Source organism: Fusarium phalaenopsidis (genome assembly GCF_050370095.1).
Source record: "Fusarium phalaenopsidis strain FUZ10S chromosome Unknown contig_32288, whole genome shotgun sequence".
Taxonomy (NCBI): domain Eukaryota; kingdom Fungi; phylum Ascomycota; class Sordariomycetes; order Hypocreales; family Nectriaceae; genus Fusarium; species Fusarium phalaenopsidis.
This window is the reverse complement of record NW_028145412.1, coordinates 1,413,827-1,435,259: the sequence shown is the minus strand read 5'-3', so window position 1 is coordinate 1,435,259 and position 21,433 is coordinate 1,413,827. Positions and strand designations below refer to the sequence as shown.

The window sequence follows — 21,433 nt, the reverse complement described above, 5'->3', positions numbered from 1 at the left end:
ATCGGTGGTTTCGCAGCCCTAGAGCTCAACCAGCGTGGCTGTTAATTTACTTCCCGTTATCAACGGGATGTTTCCAAGCTTCATATGCCACCCATGCCTGAAAGATTCCAACAACAAGGCCGAGAATTCCCAAGACAATAGCAATAATAACACCAATCAGCGTAGCCTTCATCACGTGGCGAGCACCGCTCTTACGCTGGAACCATGTCTCAAGGATACCACGTGGGCTGGGATCCTCCAGCTCCTCAAACAAGTCAACCAGGCGGTTGCCGAAATAGCTGTAAGAGAGCTCGCCCTCAACATCCCCCCTATAAACGGCAGCATCGTAGCGCAGGCAGTCTGGATCAAAAGCTTGCTTGGACACCAGATCGCGGAGAATCTGCTCGGATCCGGAGTCAAAGGGGAAGAGAGCGTTCTGTAAGGAATCTAAAACCTCGAGTGCTACCTGTCTTGGAATACTCCATCTGATATTATAGCAGTTAATGCGGGCGTTTGGCCTGTCGTTTAAGGGTAGGTATCTTACGCAGGAATGTAGCCTTGAGCATCTGCATGTACGGTCAGATGCTCCTTCAAGACGCTCGTGCAGTGAAAAATCTCCACAACACCCTCCTTGATGTCCATTTTCAAGTGGTTGCGCAGATCGTCAGTTCTCTGAAACCTCAAAGATGCAGCCTTCTTGAGTCTCTTAGCCGTTACAATCGATTTGAGGTCTCTGATCTTGCCCGAATCGTCTCGAACTTGGAGATTGCCTATGTCATTTTGGGGGAAGACCTTGGCAATAAAATCGACCAGTGAGTTGTCCGAATGCCACTGAATTGGCTGTGTTCCAAGCTCCAGCAGCCCGGATGGCTGGTTATCAGCTGAGCACTTCACCGTCGACATGATCCGTACTGCGAGGTTGAAGGCCCGATGCTGGTCGGCGGGCGGGGGTGGTTTGTCCCGCTTAGAGAAGTGCTGTTGGGTTAGTTGCGAACGCTTCGTGTTTGGATGGGCTCTGAAGAGTAGAATGATGTCGAAAACGTCCTGGTGGTTGCGGAGTGCTGGGGCACTACCTGGCAGCAGTTCCGGAACATAAAACGATGTGACATCTTTGTAAAAGTCAAAGAACCACTTCAGCCGAGGTGCGCGCCTCCATGGACATCTGGTGGTTGTGCAGGTCTCGGCTTTCTTGCAGGTCTCGGCTTTCTTGCAGGCCTCGCATATGTCCCAGCTCCAGAGTGACTCAGTGAGCTTCTGCAGCTCGGCATCGGTCACATGCTGGAGTGGATAGGGGGATGCCAAAGAGTTGGTCATAACGAGGCCAAAGGGAAGTCAATGTTTTGATCTCACCCACAACTGCGTTGCGTTCCGGCTTGATAGCGCATTTATCGCACCTGGGAAAGTGCAGAATGAGAGCCTGGTTGCGTGGCAGTGCGTTTGTGGTCAAAGGCAGTGCATTGTTGCTGCGGCATCTTGGCAGCCACAGCCAACCCTCCCTCAGGTTTTTACCTGCCTATCAGGTCGCAATGCGTGGATTGTGGCTTGTAGGGGGGTTGAAATGTTTCTCCTCTCTCTGCGAGGTTTCTTCCCTTTCATCTTTCTGCCATTGTCTAGTTGATGCTACTCTCATGAGTATCACAATGGATGCTACTCCTGCAATTACGCATCAGTCGCCAGCGCGGACGTATGTTGACTTCGAGAGGGCCCAAGTGCCGGATTCGGGATACGTTACCCAATCGACATTGCTGGATAGCAAGCCACCCGAGCCGTTTCCACCCAAATCTACCGCCGTCGAGAACAAGCCTTGTTCCGACCTGTTTGGACTGTTTGGGCTGTTTGGGCCGACCGACCTCGCCGACCTCACCGAATTCGATAAGTCTGTTGACGACCATACCCTTTCTCGCTTCCGCCTTGTCCAAGCTCAGGTTGAGAAGCCATTGCTGGACTACATTTGCAGGAAAACTCCTAGGAGGAGAGACCGACCAATTGCTCTGCGATTAATGGTCTTAGGATGGAACGAGGATACCGCAAAGCCGTGCATTGTGGTCTTTTGCCCTGAGGAACAGTGCAAAAGAGTCAGAAAGTTTTTTGATAAGAGCCACGTCATGGCTCTGTGCCAACCTGAAGACGACACCGTGCCTTCGTTCAACGTCTTTGTCCGCGGTCGGGCTCCAGAAACCAAGCATGGAGACGAGGATGTCGACATCTTCATCCCCATCGTTGGGGGCCGCGAGGGGTATACAGACAAGACGTACTGCGGCGCACCTATCATTATCTAAGGGGATTCATCTACCGCCCGAAGGTGCACGTTTGGTGGCATCCTTAGTACTGTTTCGCGGGATGGAGAAAGAAGGCTATATGGCCTAACCGTCGGCCACGTTCTGTTGGACGACTCGGATAATGACCTTGCTTTGGACGACTGGGACCTTCAACTTTCAGACTCTGAAAGTGAGGACGAGCCAGAGGATGATATCGAACCAGGACCCGAGGAGATTGAGTCCTTGCCTGCCATGGACAATTCCCAGCTGGCTTCGGAAGGCAGTCATGGTCCCTTTGCATCTTGGGCATCTTCCAAGATGAGCAAGATTGGGTGCATTGCCAAGGACTCTCTGGCTCAAATAGCCACACCTAACATGATGGGCAAAGATGCGGGGGGGTACAATGACTGGGCACTGATCGAGATGGGGCAACACAAACCGAATCGGATCCGACCAAGAAAACTACCCAACGGGGAGATTCAAGGCGAGGATATAGGGTCCGGAGATCTCTTAATGCCGGCCACACCACCTTGCAGTAGTGGAAAGAGACAGTCGGTCACTCTACTGAGCGGATCAGGAGGGTTGAAACGAGGATATCTGTCGCCTTTGCCTTCTAGACTGCTTCTCGGTCCCGGACACGCGTTTGTGGACACACTTATCCTCAACCTGGATGATGATCAGCGTATGACATGATTCTTCCATCTATATAACTAGAGACTTGAACTAACATTCGGCCAGAAATCCAGGATGGTGACTCGGGGTCGTGGGTGGTCAATGAGGGAACCCTCGAGGTATATGGCTACGTCGTCGCCGCAGATTCTTTTGGTGGGGGCTATGTCATTCCTCTTCTCGAAGCCTTTCGGAGCATCAGTGCCTCACTGAGATTGTTCTCTGTTCGTCTCGCTATCACAGCCGACATGGCAGCTGTCAAGCTGGAAGGTGACCGATCCGCGGCTGATGGGCTACCCTCCCCCTTCCAAGAGGTCGAACAGCATGATGAGCGGGCAAACGTGTCACGGGATATCTTTGAGATCCTCAGTGCACAAAACTCCAAGCCTCCGACGGCAAAATGGCAGCCTGACTCGGGGTATTCTTCTATGGACAAGTATGCTCCATGAGCGGGGCCCCCTCTTGAGAAGGATTGAGTGAACATTTATTACCATCATTTGCAGTTTGCTTCTTGGCAGCTCTCCTACACCAACAGTAGTGTATTTTCGGTGCAGGGGATGAACAACCCATGGGTTCGGGCAGTGCTGTCACTTTGGTATTCGAGACGAGGATTTTCGGGTCTGCATTCGAGACCTACATATATGCTCCTAAAAGAAAGAGAGAAGTCGCTTACATTAGCCCTTCGCAATGTTGTAACCGGATACCTCTTCCTTCGTGCTTTCCTCCCTCCGAAGAAGGACCTTGACTGTATAGTTAGTTACCTGTGTTGGTTCCGTAGAAAAGTATATGCTCAGTCAAAGGGCTAGAAATAAAGAAACATCGTTTAGTAGGCAGATACCGACACCTAACGAGGCAAGCCCCTGTCCACCACCGACTCGCTCTATGTATAAAGCTTCCTAAGGACTCGGCCACAGACTTGATCATTTTGGGTGGTGGTTTTGCGAACTTTCGTCATTTTGAAGCGTCTCTTCGAGAATGGGTAGGCTGATAAATCATCGATAACCAACTTTCCAAGGAATCATCTGTTGCCCTTGATTTGTACACACACTCCTGGCACGAACTTTGACCTAGGCAACCGCGCCTGGCCCTCTCAGTAATCCAACCCTATAGCCTTCGCCAGATGTGGTATCGGTGTCAACATGGGAACGGCTCCATTGGATTGTCTACGAATACCTACCCTAGACCTTGTTGAGTGATTGTCTGGATGGAAAGGGTTAGCCGAGGGAGTTACCGAAAGGGTTAGTTACCCGAGTTACTTGGCTGGGCAAAACTGGTTTCCGGTCTAACAGTAGCAAAAGGGGGGTAAGCGTGGGAAGTCGACCCGACCGCTCTATCGACTGATGCGAGCTAACTTTGCCTCCCTAGGATCTTGAGCTCCCCGCATGCCAAGGCGCGCTTAGCACCTCTAGCGAGCTTGGCCTGTCTTCCCCGCAAACCCCGGAGCGAAGAGGGGCCGAATCCCATGAAACGTAATGGGGCAGGGCCCGAGTGGCCGGTTTCTCCTTGCTTCCACTCGCGACATCATCATCCGTCCGTTCTCATCACCATCTCATTCCGACACCATGTCTGATATTGCCGACGACTCTGATGGCGAACATCGTCGGAAACGCATCAGACAAGCTTGCCTCAATTGCAGGTACAGGCTCTTTCCCCATGTTGCGGCGATGCCAACCTCTTTGACAGGATGATGGATCAAGAGGGACATTCCTTTACATCACTGACAGCTACTAATTGGCCCGCAGGAAGAAAAAAGTTCGTTGTGGAGGTGAAAAGCCTGTATGCATGTGCTGCAGCAGACTATCACAGGTCTGCCGCTATGTAGAGGATGGGCGAAGCCAGAGGCGGACATCTTTCTCATTAAATGGAATGAGCGACGAAGCATCGGATCTGATTGTGGTAATGTGAACTTACTCTGATAGGCATCCAGGACATCCGAACTCATCAAGACTGCAGTCGACAATCTCGTCAAAGTTCATGGGTCTTGAAGATCGACTCTCCAAGATAGAGAACACTCTCCAAAGGTGAGCTCATCTCTTGATCTCAATAGGAAAGTTATACGGTCGCTAATCAAGGCCATTATCAATGTCTAGACTGGAACCTCTCTTGTCGTCGTTGGCACCCCCGACGCATCTCATGAATCTCATGAACGAGTCTCCCGCGCGGACAGAGCATCCTTACCACCACTGGCCGAACCCCGCGGAAAGCGCGGATACTAACGTTATGTCCACATCGATGCCAAATCCTCAACCAGATGATAGGTTCCCGCCCATAGAGACGCTTCTCTTCGCCGCTGATGTCTTCTTTCGATTTTGCCATAACCAGCCATACTCACTATTTCACGAGGCAACTTTTCGACAGCGGTTGGTGTCTGGGCAGCTACCCTCCCATCTGGTGTGGGCTTTGCTAGCGGCAGCCCGTCGATACTCATCGCTTCCTAATCTTCAGCTCAACGATCCTGGTGACGCTCAATTCTATGCCAAAAAAGCCTGGGAATGTATGAAGCTACCATGGAGCGGCGGCGTGTCGGATGAAGAGGTCGTTCCCATCTTGCAAGCTATCATCCTCATCGTCAATGTCGAGCATCCCTGTGAGTGACTTGACCTTCCTTGATGCACTTCCCCAGCTAACTTGGCATGAAGCTGGATTCTGCGCTTCAGCTTACATGAAACTTGGCTTCGCAATCCGCCTAGTCTTGCATTCAAAGATTCACTTAGAGCCCGACGGTAACCTTGATCCCATCTTTCGAGAAGAGCGCAAGAGAACGTTCTGGTCGATATACCTCCAAGATAAGTTGATATCTCTGTCGAGAGAACGATTTTCAATCTTGAGAGATGAAGAGTGCAGGATACAGCTGCCATGCTCAGAAGTAGCCTTCCGGGAAGGCCGTCACGAAGAAGCACCGACTCTACAGCAATTCACTGGCGACTGCCTAGATCAAGAGTCGGCCGACACTTGTTGCCCCCTCGCTCTCATTGCAGTCATGGCATCGATCCTAGGTCGAACGTCACACTATGTACTTCAAGAGAACCGTGATTCCCAGCTGGGCCTCCCTTGGTCCTCAACATCTCCCTACGCCTCTATATCATCCACTCTGCTTCAGCTAGAGATTTGTTTCGGGATGAACGAGGACCCCAAGAAAACTCTGAGGGAGAGGTGTTATATAGATGAGTCCATTGATCAACACCTTGCTGGCCCCTTTATCTATTCCAAAGCGCTCTTTCACCTCTCACATTGTCTTTTACATCATCCATTCTTGATACAGCAACGCTTGCAAAAGCTACAACAGAGAGCACCCCCAATATTCATAAACACAGCATGGAAAAGCTGCAGAGCGCATGCAAAGAGGTTGATAGAGTTGAAAGACACGAAACACCACAACGTACTTGTCTTGACATCTCTCTATGGCTATTGCACCATGGTAGCAGGAACGATTCATGTCCTCTCAATGAATGACGACAACCAGTCTATCCGCGAGCAAGGGCAGGAGTACTACAATTCTGCGCTGGACTTCCTCAATGATCTCTCTTGTTATTGGAAGCACGCAGCTTTAATGGCTAGTTTTGGGCCTGTTCCATCCCTGAAGGCATCTTACTAACTTGTATGTCCCAGGCAAATCGACTGGAGCGCTTTCGACAACAATGCGAGAACCGCCGAACAGACATGAATCCGTGTGCCGACAAATCCGGGCACTCGCCCGGCGATGTCAAAGCGTTGTGGCAGAGCGTCGACTATGCGCTGTTGTCGGCTCCGACCCGACCCGGAAGTCCCACGCACAGCCAAGCACCGACCGGGATGGACTTATTCACACCACAAAGCAAGCTTTTTGACTTTGCCGACTTTGACACGTTTGCCGAAGGACTTGGCATCTTCAGCAATCTGCCGGTTTTGGAAAACAAGACTCTCTTCCCAGACCTGGAAATCTCTGCTGAGAATGATTCCCTTGAGCCAGTGGCAGCAGAGTAAGCAGAGGTCGCTTGGTTCGTAGTTATCGTCGAGACTCAACTGGATTGGCTACATATATCGGGAAACCAGGCTTCAGCAGGACCGACCTGGCTGGACAGGACATGATCTCTATTTCTATCTTATACAGAGGAAAAGAAGAAAATGCTGCGCGCACCTTGCCATCCGCGGCCATGCAAGCCTGACTCACAGCTTGGCTACAGGCCTAGCTTCGCTCTGCTCCAGAATCCGATTACCAATCTCCCGAAGTACTTCTTTCCTGATCTTGCCGCTGCCCGTCACTGGATATTCTGTGATTATCTCTCCTGGCCCAAGCCAGAACGTGTGCTGTGGAGCCTTGTGTCTTCCAAGTTCATCATGAACCCAGCCCCTTATGGCTTCGTGTGATGGTTTGTCGTGGCCAGGGCGTATCTGCATGAAGGCAGCCACGGCCTCGCCATACCTTTCGTCTTTCAGACCGACAACACTGACATTGCTTATCGTTGGGTGGCTCAGGATGTGTTCCTCAATTTCCAGGGGATAGATGTTCTCACCACCTAAGAATATTCATGTTAGAGCCCCGGATTGTTGCAGCTGGATGCTGCCAAACTCAAACTCACCTCGAATGATAATGTCCTTGATGCGGCCAGTAATGCGACAGTAGCCATGCTCGTCAATTGTTGCCTCATCACCCGTGTGCATCCACAACACTCCATTCTCATCTCTGATCATGACCTCGGCCGTCTTTTCTGGATTGTTGTAGTACCCCTGTTGTAGAAGATAACCTGACACGCATAGCTCGCCACGCGCACCAACGGGCAGGATCCGGTTCTCCTGGTCGACAACCTTGGCTGTTACATGAGGCATGACCCTGCCTACAGTGTAGAGCTGTTGGTCTAAGGTGTCGGTTACAGAGGTCATGAAACTCGCTGGCGATGTTTCCGTCATGCCTATACTAGATGATTAGATTATGTTCGACCATGAAAGGTTTTGTAGATAGTGAAGCTTTAGTGACTGAGTGGAGCGTTGCAACGTACCATAGGTGTTACCAACGAACTGATATCCTAGCCTCTCCTGGATCTCACCGATCAGGGCAGGAGGAACCTTGGTTCCAGCAGCAATACCTGTTCTAATCGTATCGATTGTCACGCCAATCTTGTCCAAGTGCTTCAAGATGGCGATGTACATGGTTGGAACTCCGTGCAGGGCAGTGCATCGCTCCCTCACCAGTAGGTCCACGACTTGAGCAGGATCAAAATCTCGTCCAGCAAAACCGATGGCGGCTCCATGGGTGAGAGTGGCCATCAAGCCAGCGACGAGTCCGAAACAATGGAAGAGAGGCGGGGCGCAGCAGAGGACATCGTCGTGGGTTAACTGAAGATATTCTCCGATCATGAAACCGTTGTTGATGACGTTGCTATAGAGTATTAGCTGCCCACTCTCGATGCCTTGTTGCTCGAACCTACAAGTGGCTAAGCATGGTAGCTTTGGGCGACCCAGTCGTGCCACTGGTGAACTGGAAATTGACAACAGAGTGAATGTCAACCGACGCCTGGACTTCTTCAAGCCTTTCTGTGGACACAGAACTTGCACCTTGTAGTACGTGGTCCCAGGTTATTTCTGATCGAATCGGGACCTCATCCCATCGAACCAAGACGACCTGTCGAAGGCTTCGTTGTAGGGTTTGGAGCTGGTTGAGGATGGGGAGAACGGATCGGCGATTGACGACGTCGGCAATGAAGAATATGGATGGATCTGGATTTTTTTGAGGCCGAGTCAGTAAGAGTTTCGCTATTACAATTGAATGGCTCACCTGTGTGCTCAAGTGCTCGCATGCACTCGTTGACGGTGTACGTCTTGTTGAGAATGACAAGCACTGCGCCAATCCTGCCAGCGGCGAAGAAGAGTTCAACAACCCTCTCATCATCCCCAGAGAGAATTGCGATACGGTCCCCTTTGCCGACGCCCATGGCTAGTAGACCACGTGCCAGCTCCTTGGTTCGGAAGTTTAGGTCCTGGAAGCTCAGTCGAGCGTTGGTCCAGCCCACCAGCACGGCATCTTTGGAGCCATACCGAGCAGCTTGCTGGTCAACAAGTTGTCCAAATGTCAGTTGAAACAGCTCTGGTGTAGAAGAACCTCGGACAAGCGACAAACCGCCATGAGGTAGCTGGGTAGGTGGGATATCCATGATCCTGGTAATGATGTGTTGGATACGAAGTCTAAGCGACGAAACTAGTCATGATTCTCTAACTCATCAACCTCTCTAAGTATTCTTCGGTCGCGAGTTGCGATACCCGTGATCCGTCTCTGTCGGAGAATGCGGCTATCAAACACCGATCTAGGTTCCGACAGATCGCCGAGGGTTGTCGGCACCCGGAAATCCCGGGCCGTGTTTAGCATCCAACATTCACGTCGAAGTCGGTATTTTGAAAAAGCCTCTTGATACTTATGTGAGGAGTAAAATGTGTCTCTTTCTTTTCTAAACTAAATTAGTTCCATTCTTACCTACGATGACTCTTCCAACCACCCAACACTGCATCCTCTCCCTTCCTGCCCCTGGCATATTGTTGGTGCTCATCAACAGATCACGTACCCTCAACAGTCTATCTCTTGAGGCGAGCTGTGAGCTAGATTCCGTGTTCAAATGGTTCGATGAGGAGCCTAGCTGCCGTGTGGCCATCATCAGTGGGGTAGGCAAAGCGTTCTGCACTGGAGCTGACCTCAAAGGTTCGTGAAACAAGCCGCTCATAGAAGTCAACTGACTGCTTCTCATACTAGAATGGACGGAAAACAACAAGAAAGGAGTGCGCATGAGGCTCCCTGAGAATGGGTTCGGAGGCTTGTCATTTAGGAGCGGTAAAAAGCCCGTCATTGCAGCAGTGAATGGTGCCGCGTACGGGGGAGGTTGCGAAATGATCGTCAACTGTGACATGATCATCGCTTCATCCTCCGCTACCTTTGCTCTGCCCGAGGTAAAGCGCGGCGTGACCCCATTTGGAGGCGCCCTGCCTCGGATCATGGAAACCGCGGGCCGTCAGCGGGCGACAGAGCTCGCTCTGACTGGGCGAGTCGTGAGCGCGCAGGAGTTTAGGGACTGGGGCATCTGCAACTTTATCGTGGAAGAAGGACAGAGTGTTGTGAACAAGGCACTGGAGTTTGCCAAGATGATCTCCGAGAACAGTCCAGATGCTGTCATAGTGACCCGAGAAGGTTTGAAGCTTGGATGGGATGGTCTTGGGGTCAAGGATTCGAGCCGCATCTTTTTGGATGGTTGGAGTAACCGGATATACGAAGGGTCCAACATGCAGGAAGGATTGGATGCATTCAGAGAGAAGAGATCGCCGAGGTGGACAGATAGCAAGCTCTGAATACCACCATCGTTGCAATGCTTACAGATGCCAACACGTAGTTAGTTGACCTCCAGAGATGGATCCCAGCTCATTCTGCCGGACGCAGACTATAATGGCGATGGTTTTGGGGTAGTTGCTAATAATCTTGACTTTGCTTATGCGATAGTGAAGCTGTGCTTTGCACGGCGAGTCCCTCGGCATTGGGCTAACCCTAGGCTACGGTTGTCCGTGGCAAGAATGAACTCTCATACCCCATACCATGGAGATAGCCAATATCCGGTACGACTTATACTCGGTTGTATTCTAGCCTAGCATTGTCCGATCAAATTGAACCTACCAACAGCCAGGTACTCCAAACCGCGTCAGATAGAATGGGCAAGAGCCCGAGAGTCCGAGACTACGGAACGCCAACACGGCCGGACACGGCAAAACATCACCGACCTGGGAATCTAGATCCCTTCCCCCGCAAAACAAGTTGCGGGGTAAGGGGCATCCCCAGGCGCCAACTCTTGGCTTCCCCAGCTACCCACAAGCTCCTAGGGAGGCGAGACGAGGATAAAAAGTCTACTCCTGGTCAGCTCCAGGATGACTGTGTCTGTCTCTTGCATACCTCTTCATCTTGCTTCACATTTCCCTGATTTCGTCTCGACTTGGAATCTCGTCAACAATAATCAACATGGCAGAGAAGCAACATGCCGTCGATAGCCATGGGGCAGTCCACCTCGAGCATAGCAGAAACGGCTCCTCTCCCGAGCACGATGCTTCATCTGAGAAACACGGGGAGCTCGAAGCGTCGAATGTTTGTGTTCCGCTGTAACCCTTGACTAGAGCGGAAATGCTAACCACTTCCTCGACAGATCCCACAATACGACGATGCCCAAGTCAAGAAACTCAGGGCCAAAGTTGACAGGAGACTGCTGCCCCTCCTCACAGTCCTCTACGTCCTTTCCTTCATGGACCGTTCCAACATTGGCAACGCTAGAGTCGCGGGTATGAACGTGGACCTCGAACTTACCCCTGCGCAGTACAACATGGCCTTGACCATCTTCTTCTTCCCGTATGCCCTGTTCGAGGTGCCGAGCAACATCGTTCTCAAGCTCATGAGGCCTTCCTGGTGGATGGCCATTCTTGTCGTAACCTGGGGAACGGTAAGTAGAACACACTGGCTGGTAGATGGTATACTAACTCCTCGTTTTACAGGTTCTGGTTCTACAAGGTATCGTTAAGACATATCAACACCTCCTTGTGACACGATTTTTTCTCGGTATGGCAGAAGCCGGCTTCTTTCCCGCAGCGACGTATCTTTTGACAACTTGGTATGTCCGCTGGGAACTACAGACACGTTTGGCTATCTTCTTCTCCGCAGCATCTCTGGCGGGTGCTTTTTCTGGTCTCCTAGCCTTTGGGATTCAGCACATGGACGGTGTTGGAGGCCTCGGTGGGTGGCGATGGATCTTCATCCTCGAGGGAATCTTGACCGTCCTTATTGGATTGAGCATCCCTTGGACACTTCCCGACTCGCCAAATTCTGCCAGCTTCCTGACCGTGGCAGAAAAGGAAATAATCAATGGGCGTCTCGAACAGGATGCGGGAACGTCAGCTGGTAAAGTTGGAATCGGGGGCTCATTCCAGTGGAAATACCTCAAGGAAGCATTGCTTGACTGGAAGATCTACCTTGGATGTGTTATCTACTGGGGCAACAGGTAAAGTGCAACCCCCTGCTCTATGATCTTAGCTAACCATATGGCCTCTAAGCATCTGCATTTATGGCTTCAGCTTCGCTTCGCCTACCATCATCCTGGAGCTTGGGTATACGGCTGCTCAGGCTCAACTCCTCACCATTCCGATCTACTTCCTCGGTGCCTGCTTGACTCTCTTCTTTGCCTACATGGCTGACAGACGTCGCAACCGATGGCTGTTTATCATCATCCCTTTTAGCATTGGCCTGGTTGGCTTCGTTGGCCTGCTCTCCATCCCGCACCCACGTCTGCCAGGCTTGACCTACGCCTTTCTGTTCTGCATTCCCAGCGGTCTCTACCCTGCAGTCATTGGCTGTGTCTCATGGGTTGGAAACAATCTTGCCCCTTCTTTCAAGCGAGCCATCGGCATGGCGTTATTGATGACCATTGGTAACCTCGGTGGTGCTGTGGGATCAAACATCTTCCTTGCAAAGCAGGCGCCTCACTACTGGCTGGGCTACGGATTCTCCCTTGGAATTCTGCTTCTAGGTGTTGTTTGTACTCTGATCCTGCGTTTCGCGGTCAAGTCGATCAATAAGAAGAGGGATCTTATTCCAGAGGCAGACATTCTATCGCGGTATACCGAAGGTAAGTTGTAACATAAAAGGCGTATAATGATGAAATGAAGCTAACTATTCCCTCTAGATGAGCTTATGGAGATGGGGGATAAGTCGCCCTTGTTTAGATATGTTTCTTGAACGATGTATTTAGTCTAGGATATTCAATGACGTATTTTGCCTGAGAGGGGCCAGTGTGTTTGCGTTGGGATATGATGCTACGATGTGTTAATCATGTGTTCTTTGTTATAGTTGAAGCCCGGCCCTTGATGGGATGTCTGAGCCAGAAGACCGAGCCCCAATGGATATGGCAAGTGCTTGGGCTTCGCTGCCCACAACGGTAACATCGAAGATCCCGTTCGCTGCCTTTATATCCAGCAGAGCTACGGAGGATCTGATTTATGTACATAATAGCATTAAGTTCAAAAAAGAGAACCAAATATACGCGTGGCTTTAATATGGTGTATTAGTTCATGTACAGAAGAAGGCCCTTGTGCTTGGCCACCCCGTTTCCGGCATCATCTTCCCAGGCCATGTCCCTACTTCGTTACAGTTCTGCCATTCTCGCCGCAAACTCGTGAGGACTTCCAGAGACCGGTGGGCACTTGGAAATGTTGATGTCAACTCGGTCATCATACGGATGCTTGCCTGAGTGAGGCTTGCGGACTTGTTCCTAAACTCCCTCGTTTGGTTTGTCAGAGATGTGTTGTACGCGAGTAAGATGCCGGCCGTCGTTAGGATATGCACACAGTAGGCTGAGAGGTGGCTGAGGCCGAATCGGTCACGAAATTGTCCCATCAAGTGTATGATATCGGAGGCTGAGTTGGTACATATATCATGATGAGACTCAGTTCCACTCCCACTTGGGGACTGGAGGTTAGTAGCAGGGTAGCTGGAGCCAATGAGGGGTCGATGAAGGAGAATTCGAATCTCATGATACAGCAGACTTTGATCGAGGTGTTAGCAACCGTCGAGTAGCAGGGCCTCTTGTCAAGGCGGAGTACTAGACCTACTGCAACTGCAGCACGACGGGATCTGAGCATTGATCATCTTGTGTCGTTCTAAGCTGTAGAAATTGTGGAAGGGACATCGTCCAGTCTCGGAGTGACGCGTCTATCTGCGCTGCACTTTTGGACAGAGAGTCTCGAGAGGCATCTTTATCATGATACCTGTCACCACTGGGTTAATATGAGCTTGAACGCATGGGCATTAACTTGCATGTACTCGATGACTTTGCTAAAGTGCGTCACCAACGGGGCCAGATAAATGTGTACGTCGCCTTGGGAATCGGTGTCTGTGGCACCCGAGCGTCTCAGGGTGGGAGCTTGGCGAAAGAAAAGATCCCTCGTAGCAAGGGACTGAGGCCTTCCGCACCAGCTCGACCAACTCCTGTCTTCTTGGTCAAAACTTTGGTGAGTATGAGGGCTGCTGAACTCACGTGTCTAAGTGGACAACCGACCAGAAGACCCGGGCTTTTATGTCTGAGATATCAGCACCACGGCTTTCGGTTTCATCTGGAGAGCTCCATTGCGAATGGAGTCCTAGATCGGATAGTATCCGGGAGGCAATTCCTATTTTAGTTCAGTGTTCATGAACGTGTGCTAGTCTTGGACATGCAAACCTGAGTATATCCAGCCTGATTATCCGTGGTCAGTCTAAAAGGCTGCTGAGCAGAAGAGTCACGTAGACCAACCTTGGCTGTCCCTACCCTGGGCAGCTTCATGTTCACAAAGAAGAACAAGAGCTTGGAGCGTTGCTATTGTTGGCGTCTGAAGTTCCAGGTCTAAGTAAACCTTCGCTCTACTGGCAAATAATTTACATGCATTGCCCATGATAGAAGGGTGTTGGCGCATTGTGTGTATGGCCCCTATGGAGAAGCTAAAGATATTTATCAGCAACGATACTTAACACCACAGGGCTGGAATCTGACTGGACTCCTCGCATGAGCAGTCAGGAAGCAGCATGAACCTACATCGCATTTTCCAGGGCAGGCGAGTAAAAATTGCTGTCCTGTGAGGATAAGAAATTTTCCTTGTCTTGATCGAAGAGGTTTCGTTCAACCAGGCTTGTCAAAGGGTTCAGCCATGTGAGATAGCATTCCCATAGATGGGCTTCGTATGCCGGGTCGCCCTCCCACTGCAGACCCGCACTCTTAATGGCGAGCTCACCGTCGACAGGAAGGTTCTTGAGAGATGGACTGAAGGATGAGTATGGGCCATTATGGATCAGGTGTAGATTGCTTGTTGCTCCAAAATACCTGCTATGGCCGTCCTCAGCCACCTGCAATCTCCCACCACGTGTCACGATCTGGGCATGCTGGCCACCCAACGGAGGGGCTTCGGCTGTCGCGGATAGAGATGTGGGCGGCAGGATATTTGCAGGGGACCGAGGATCTTGGTCACCAGGCAGCTTGTCAGAAGAAGAGAGGTTTGAAGTGCCGAATATCGCGCTATGGGCTGATGGAGAACTCGGATGACGAGCCATGGCGTCGACGGCCTCCTCCTCGGGGCGACGACTGTCTGGCTCTGGACTCCCCACATTGAAACCGGGACCATTGGCCATGTCAACCCAGAACTGCAACCGTCCAGGCCTGGGGGTTGAGCTTGCCCAAGAAGGGCTTCCGGAGTCCGGGGGATCCAACCTGAAGTCCATACTGGGCGATGGCATCCGCCTCGTGTGTAGAGGGATGTGATGCGAGCCGCAGGAGCCAGACAACGAGGGGGAGGATGGTGACTCGGAGAGTGACTGATCACTTCCTACAGACGTTTCGTCCAATGAGCTTTGCTACCGCGGCTGTTACTCCGGGTCTGTGTTGGGTTTAGTTAGTTTGCGGGGTAACGACTAGTCAACCTTCAGACAAGGTCCCACGGGTTAACTAGGTACTGTACGTTGAGCGAGGTATCCGTATTGTTTGCGTCAAGCCTATGAAAGAGCGTTCCTCGGCCTCCAAGTATGATACATGCCGGTTCGGGAAACGAGTTACAAAAGCATACCTAGATACATGTATGCATGTAGTTGGCGAGTCTGGGTGTAATGCCATAGTCAATCTAGCGCCTCTTGATCACATTGAGACCGTAAATGAACCTTTTGTCTACCGTATCTCTACACTGTAGCTATGGCTCCCAAGCACCTGCAAAGACTCCAGCAAACCCTCGGCCACCTGTCCGGTGGCGCCCGCACCTCAGATGCTCCCCAAGAAACCCAAATTTCGATTGTGCGTGGACCGAGTGAGCCGCCGCTCTCGTCCGAAACGCTAGGCACGCTGCTGGAACGGCAGGTTGAGGTCTTTGGGGACCGATGCGCCGTCAAATGCTCCTGGACAGGGCAGCAGCTGACTTACAAGGAGCTTCACAGCCGCAGCAGGGCACTCGCAGCAGGTCTGCTATCCCTAGGCCTTACTCGAGGCGACCACATCGCCATCATGGCGGGCAACTGCGAGCAGTATGTCGAGGTCATTTTTGCTGCTGGGCTGGTGGGACTGCCTCTAGTGGTCTTGAACACGAACTACACAAATGACGAGGTTGAGAATGCATTGCATCGTTCTGGTGTGTCTTCCAGTCCCAGGACAGCAGCGTTTACTTACACATCATGACCTCACAGAATGCAGATTGCTCTTTACAACTCCGTTCATCGGGTCCCGAAATATGGCACCTACCATCGAGAGCATGCGCGCCAAGCATCATCCGTCCTCTACGGACCCGCTCACTTTTGTTCTCCTGGAGAGGGGTGGCGCCAAGGGGACGGATGGGGCCACTTCCTACGAATCCCTCGTTCTTCGGGGACTTGATGTTCCTCCAAAGGAGTTGGAGCGTGCCGAAAAGGCAGTGCAGGCGGAGGATGTCTGCAGTCTGCAGTTTACTAGCGGAACTACCGGCAAGCCCAAGGTTGCCATGTTGACCCATAGGTGAGCACCTACTTTTCTGTCGTTCTTGCGGCGCGATTGCTGATTGTTTCTTCTACGTAGTGGGCTGATCAATAACTGCATCGGATCCGGCGATCGGCTGAAGCTCACCGAGAACGATGTCCTATGCTGTGTGGTGCCCCTATTTCACTGTTTCGGCCTCGTACTTGGTGTTCTCATGTCTGTGGCACACGGCAGCTTGCTCGTGTTTCCTAGCGAGAACTTCAGTCCAGCCCGGGCTCTCCAGTCTATGACACAGGACAGATGCACGCTCATCTATGGTGTCCCAACTATGCATACGGCCTATATCCAGGAAGTCCTGTCTCAGCCACCTGGAACGTACGATCTATCATCGGTAAGGATTGCCATCACTGGTGGAGCTGCCACTCCAATGAAACTGTTCAAAGAGATCCGGGAGATCTTGCAAATTCCTCATATTATACAGGCATTTGGTAGGTGTCGCCGCGTTTTGGATAGGTGAAGAATGTTGTTGACAAAATGTGCACCAGGGATGACGGAGTGCTCCCCGGTCACCTTTCTGACTACGGTTGAAGACTCTTTCGAAACCTGCTCAACAACGGTGGGCAAGGTCATGCCGCATGTTACAGCCAAGGTGGTCGATACGGATGGCAAGACCGTCCCTCTGGGGCAACGGGGTGAAATTCTCATTGCGGGCTACAACAGTTTCCGTGGTTACTGGAAGAATCCACAAGGCACCGAGGAGATGCTACACAAAGAAGAAGATGGAACTGTTTGGCTGCGTACTGGTGATGAAGTGACACTCGATAGGGATGGATTCTGCCGTGTGACAGGGCGCATAAAGGATATCATCATCCGAGGTAAGAACCCTACGATATGGACACGTGCCCGTGTCTTTAATATCGAGAGCGTTACTGACAGTGTCGATAGGTGGCGAGAATATCTACCCTGCCGAGATTGAGGACTCTCTTGTCCAGCACCCCTCAATCATACAAGCCAGTGTAGTCGGTATCAAGGACGCCAGGTACGGCGAAGTCGTCGCCGCCTTTGTCCAAAAGGAGGAGGGATCAAGACCAGTTCGCCCATCGACCTCGGAACTTCAAGCTTGGGTTGGGAAAACCTTGGCGAGACACAAGATCCCAGCCTACATCTGGTGGATCGGGGATAAGGACGTGTGCGAGACCCTGCCACAGACGGCTAGCGGCAAAGTTCGCAAGGTAGCCCTGCGCGACATTGGATCAAGGCTAATTGGTGCATGATGTGCTTTGGTGTCATGCAACTAGATCTCGTCTTCTAGATCTCTATGCTAAGCGGTCCACGGTTGGTGTCTTGAAGACATTTCACTCTATTTATCCGGGTCTTGTTGTATGGCTCCTTGTAGCCGGATCATTTTAAATGACACTTATTCAACACCGTGTAAGCCATGAGGGGGCTTCATCAAGCATATTGAGCCAGCTGTTTCTATAAGTTCAAGTAACCCTGCCCGTCCCCCCCCCCCCCCTTGGGATACTATTCTGAATATTATCTATAAGGAGGTTACTGGCTATGGTTTTCAAGAAGATACGTCCCAGAGCCTGGTGGAACCGGAAAACTTGGAAGCTCTCAGGAAAAGATGGATTTTTTTACGATTCAAAGTAATTTTAGATATTCTACCAAATGGATACACCTTTGGTGCTAGAGGATAGTTATTCTTGACTTCATACAAGGCTGGCTAGCAAGATGTGGTTCCGTAACATGTCAATTTCTTCTACCTCTCTCTCGATTTTAGATCCCCTTCAACGTCCCTACCAATCACAGCTTTGCGGCTCCAGTGACATACCTTTTGAGCGTTCGGGCCTCCTGCCTATATGCAAAGTCCGTCAAAATCTCCTCGCTCCCACCTCCCACCACGAGAACTCTAAAGTCACGACTGATCTGCTCCACGACCCTCCCCCGCCCGTTCTTGGAGTATCCCAGCCCCCCAAAAATCTGCTGCGCCTCGCGTACCGTCTCCTCGAGGGTGCGAGCAGACAGCGTCTTGAGCATGGCAACGCTAGCACCCAGAGTATCTGGACCATCGTGGTTTGCCAGACGCTGGCGGGCCCAGATGAGCTGTTCCAGCCAAGCATATGCGGCCTGGATTTTCTTGCCCACGTCGACTAGCTTGGCACGAATGATTTGGTTCTCGATGAGCTTCTTACCAAACGTCTCGCGTTTGGTCGCATAGTCGTGAGCATGTCCCACGCAGACTCGAGCCAGACGCAGACAAATAGTTGCAAGCCATAGTCGTTCATGATTAAAATCTGTTACCTATATGTCAACAACGATAGTGGATGAGGTTTAGAAGGACTTGCTGTTCATGAGGATTCCAAACCCCTCGTTTTCCTTTCCTAGCAAGTTCCCAATGGAGACCTCAACGTCGTCAAATTCGATAAAGGTCGACCCTGACACCCGTCAATCAGCATGCGCCATCAGTAATCGCCTCTACTGTGTACGTACCGCTAGCATTGATGCCCGAGTTGTCCATCCGTCGCCTAGTCACGCCTTTGGTGGTCAATGGAATGATGAGAGCCGAGATGCCTGACTGGCCCGGACCGCCGGTCCTGACAGCAGCCGTACAGTAGTCGGCATACACGCCGTTTGTGATCCATTTCTTGGTCCCGTTCACGATGTATTTGTCTCCTTGGCGTTTGGCAACAGTCTTGATGTTTGCCACATCGGAGCCGGCTGTGATGAGCGTCCATTAGTCCCGTCCGGAAGCATCCAACGGATCACACTTACCCGAGGGCTCAGTGACTGCCAAGCAGAACCTTGTGGCACCGTTGTAAATGGAAGGCAGAAGGCGCCGTTTCTGCTCGGGCGTCCCGTGATTGATGAGCGGCGGGCAGCCGATAATGTTCCCACAGGCGAGGGCCCAGACAACACCCATGTACCCGCAGCGAGTCAACTCGTCAACGACAATGTGGTCATGGAAGCCGTCCCACTTGTCAGGGGGTATCCCACAGGGCAGGATGACTTCGCCCAAGTAATGAGGCTCGGGCGGGAACAGGCCAGCCGCAACATAGCCTAGCTTCGCATGCCTCTCATATGCCTAGTATTCCTGTTAGGAAACAAGGCTACCTCCGCTGTGGGGTATCCTACTTGCCTCGCGAGGTATAGATCCCTGGCGTTCCCACTCTTCGCAGAAAGGGGCGATATACTCGTTCACATAAGCTCGAGTCTCAGCCTGCAGCTTGAAATGGGACTCTGTATAGTATGGAGGCGGGGCCCCGTAGTGCCAGTAAGGCTCACTGAAAGGGGCGTTGGGACGGGATGGTGGCATACTGGCTGTTGTCTAGGGCACAGATGATGAGCTCTATAGGCCAGCTACTGAGATGCAAAAGGGACGGAATAATTGTTTTGTATCAACTACCGACCTGGCAATTCTCCAGTATCGCATAGTTCTTTTGTCCCTATGCGGTATCCGCGGTGAATCGTTGTCGTTCTGGCTGCCGCGGGATTTCCTAATCAGGATAGCGAGCCATAACACTCTAACAGGGAGACGGGTCTGCAGCTATCGGACAGGCCTTGTTTCTGTTCCATTGAGAGGTAACGGCGCCGTTGGAGACTATCTTTAGGCCTTGATAGGTCGATGATGACACTTCCTTCATTAGAATGAGTGACCTTTATTCGACCGAGGCTTGTGTTGAGTGGCAAAAGGTTGATGCTGCGAAGCCAATTCCACACCTGGGCTACCCTCCGCTCTTTCAAATGCGAGGAACTTGTGCAGTAACGCAAGATATGTTTTCTATCATGCATATAGCAATTTAGATATCTCGTTGATGGTGTTTTACGGCATTGGGATTTGATGTATCATCTGTTGTCGTGGCTGATGGCTTCTTTTGGAGGCATCATTCAAGTTGTTTAACTTCACAGTATACCCAAAGGGCAGATCAAGGCAACCCGGTCAGAGAGATACAGTTTTACACACAATCAAGCTTTGGAGGCATCATCGTCGTAAAAAGTCATCAACTCATAAATGGTAAACAAAATGATTGCTTGTATTCTATATCTCGTTGCCTACTTCTACCCCCTTGTCCACACTGCATCTCTCATGGCTCAGAGTCTACTGGCTGCACGCTTCTGCTTCCTCTCGGTAAAGGCGGCAGCGGCCGCTTGACATGCTGGATCATGCAGTCTAGTTCTCAAGACGACGCACTCCAAAGCGTTGATCGACAACAGTCGCTCACGGTTGTTGGTCAGCATCAAGTTCTTGGTGGCGGCTGGTGCACCAGGCGGACAACGCGAAATGCGCGTCGCCACCTCCATGACGTCCTTCATCAAAGAGTTCTCGCCCACAACCTTTGTGATTAGCCCTGCCGCACTGAGCTCCTCTGCCGACATTCTCTCTCCGGCGAGCAGCAGAGCCGAGGCCTTCTGATGGCCCATGATTTGGGGGAAGGTCAGCGTGGAGCAACCTTCAGCGGAGAATCCCCATTTCAGGAATGGGCAGAAGTAATAGGAGCTGGGTACTGCGTATACGAGGTCGTAGAGGGCCAAGCAGGTCACTCCATAGCCGGCGCAAGGCCCGTTGACAGCGGCGATGAGGACCTTGTCACAGGTGATGAGCAGCTCGTTCAGGACCCTGCATGCCACGTTAGCTCGAGGTAAGCATGTCGCAGCCACTCCCTTACTTGAAATTGGCAATGAAAGAATCCATGTTCTCGGCGAGTTCCTCCTTTGGTGGCGGCCAGTTGTCAAAATCCATTCCTATTCCACCCATCAATTCACGGAGCCCTGAGACAGTCAATGAGAGACGAACCTGTACAAAAGAATTTGCCTGCGGACGTCTGAACAACGACGCTAATCTCAGGCACCGCAATCACCCATCTCATAGCAGCAATCCATTCCTTTGGTAACCGCACGTGTTAGAATTCTCTGCTCTCGGATCATGACAGGGAACTAATGGACTCACGATTAATAGATCAGGATGCAAAGAGTTGGCAGAGAATTCGCGCCGAAGCGTGATGATGGCAATGACGCCATCCACCACATCAAGGGTAAGGTTCTTAAACTTGGGAGGATCCATTTTCTACACTGCAA

General features: G+C 51.5%; 8 protein-coding genes across 8 annotated transcripts; 4 read left to right on the top strand and 4 right to left on the bottom strand.

Annotated features, from left to right (window-relative positions):
* Positions 1 to 46: 46 nt before the first annotated feature.
* On the bottom strand, positions 47 to 1,293 carry LRP88_04055 (uncharacterized protein; the record flags this gene model as incomplete). The annotated part of the gene is made up of 2 exons (XM_083240643.1): positions 47 to 464; positions 524 to 1,293. The coding sequence occupies 2 exons, from the start codon at positions 1,291 to 1,293 to the stop codon at positions 47 to 49; spliced, it is 1,188 nt and encodes a 395-aa protein (XP_083103933.1).
* Positions 1,294 to 1,619: 326 nt separating this feature from the next.
* Positions 1,620 to 3,355, top strand: LRP88_04054 (uncharacterized protein; the record flags this gene model as incomplete). The annotated part of the gene is made up of 3 exons (XM_083240642.1): positions 1,620 to 2,215; positions 2,282 to 2,919; positions 2,976 to 3,355. 3 exons carry the CDS (start codon positions 1,620 to 1,622, stop codon positions 3,353 to 3,355), a joined length of 1,614 nt encoding a protein of 537 aa, XP_083103932.1.
* A 3,697-nt stretch (positions 3,356 to 7,052) lies between these two features.
* Positions 7,053 to 9,034, bottom strand: LRP88_04053 (uncharacterized protein; the record flags this gene model as incomplete). The annotated part of the gene is made up of 5 exons (XM_083240641.1): positions 7,053 to 7,402; positions 7,466 to 7,795; positions 7,883 to 8,262; positions 8,312 to 8,600; positions 8,659 to 9,034. The coding sequence occupies 5 exons, from the start codon at positions 9,032 to 9,034 to the stop codon at positions 7,053 to 7,055; spliced, it is 1,725 nt and encodes a 574-aa protein (XP_083103931.1).
* A 322-nt stretch (positions 9,035 to 9,356) lies between these two features.
* LRP88_04052 (enoyl-CoA hydratase/isomerase family protein) lies at positions 9,357 to 10,214 on the top strand (the record flags this gene model as incomplete). Its single annotated transcript, XM_083240640.1, has 2 exons — positions 9,357 to 9,573; positions 9,625 to 10,214. 2 exons carry the CDS (start codon positions 9,357 to 9,359, stop codon positions 10,212 to 10,214), a joined length of 807 nt encoding a protein of 268 aa, XP_083103930.1.
* Positions 10,215 to 10,872: 658 nt separating this feature from the next.
* On the top strand, positions 10,873 to 12,633 carry LRP88_04051 (uncharacterized protein; the record flags this gene model as incomplete). The annotated part of the gene is made up of 5 exons (XM_083240639.1): positions 10,873 to 10,995; positions 11,054 to 11,344; positions 11,397 to 11,899; positions 11,952 to 12,523; positions 12,581 to 12,633. The coding sequence occupies 5 exons, from the start codon at positions 10,873 to 10,875 to the stop codon at positions 12,631 to 12,633; spliced, it is 1,542 nt and encodes a 513-aa protein (XP_083103929.1).
* Positions 12,634 to 15,607: 2,974 nt separating this feature from the next.
* On the top strand, positions 15,608 to 17,631 carry LRP88_04050 (uncharacterized protein; the record flags this gene model as incomplete). The annotated part of the gene is made up of 5 exons (XM_083240638.1): positions 15,608 to 16,041; positions 16,100 to 16,396; positions 16,457 to 16,845; positions 16,903 to 17,232; positions 17,303 to 17,631. 5 exons carry the CDS (start codon positions 15,608 to 15,610, stop codon positions 17,629 to 17,631), a joined length of 1,779 nt encoding a protein of 592 aa, XP_083103928.1.
* Positions 17,632 to 18,163: 532 nt separating this feature from the next.
* LRP88_04049 (acyl-CoA dehydrogenase family protein) lies at positions 18,164 to 19,673 on the bottom strand (the record flags this gene model as incomplete). The annotated part of the gene is made up of 6 exons (XM_083240637.1): positions 18,164 to 18,654; positions 18,706 to 18,795; positions 18,851 to 19,078; positions 19,133 to 19,421; positions 19,472 to 19,496; positions 19,552 to 19,673. 6 exons carry the CDS (start codon positions 19,671 to 19,673, stop codon positions 18,164 to 18,166), a joined length of 1,245 nt encoding a protein of 414 aa, XP_083103927.1.
* Positions 19,674 to 20,449: 776 nt separating this feature from the next.
* Positions 20,450 to 21,419, bottom strand: LRP88_04048 (enoyl-CoA hydratase/isomerase family protein; the record flags this gene model as incomplete). Its single annotated transcript, XM_083240636.1, has 4 exons — positions 20,450 to 20,975; positions 21,025 to 21,100; positions 21,153 to 21,240; positions 21,306 to 21,419. The coding sequence occupies 4 exons, from the start codon at positions 21,417 to 21,419 to the stop codon at positions 20,450 to 20,452; spliced, it is 804 nt and encodes a 267-aa protein (XP_083103926.1).
* Between the last annotated feature and the right edge of the window lie 14 nt (positions 21,420 to 21,433).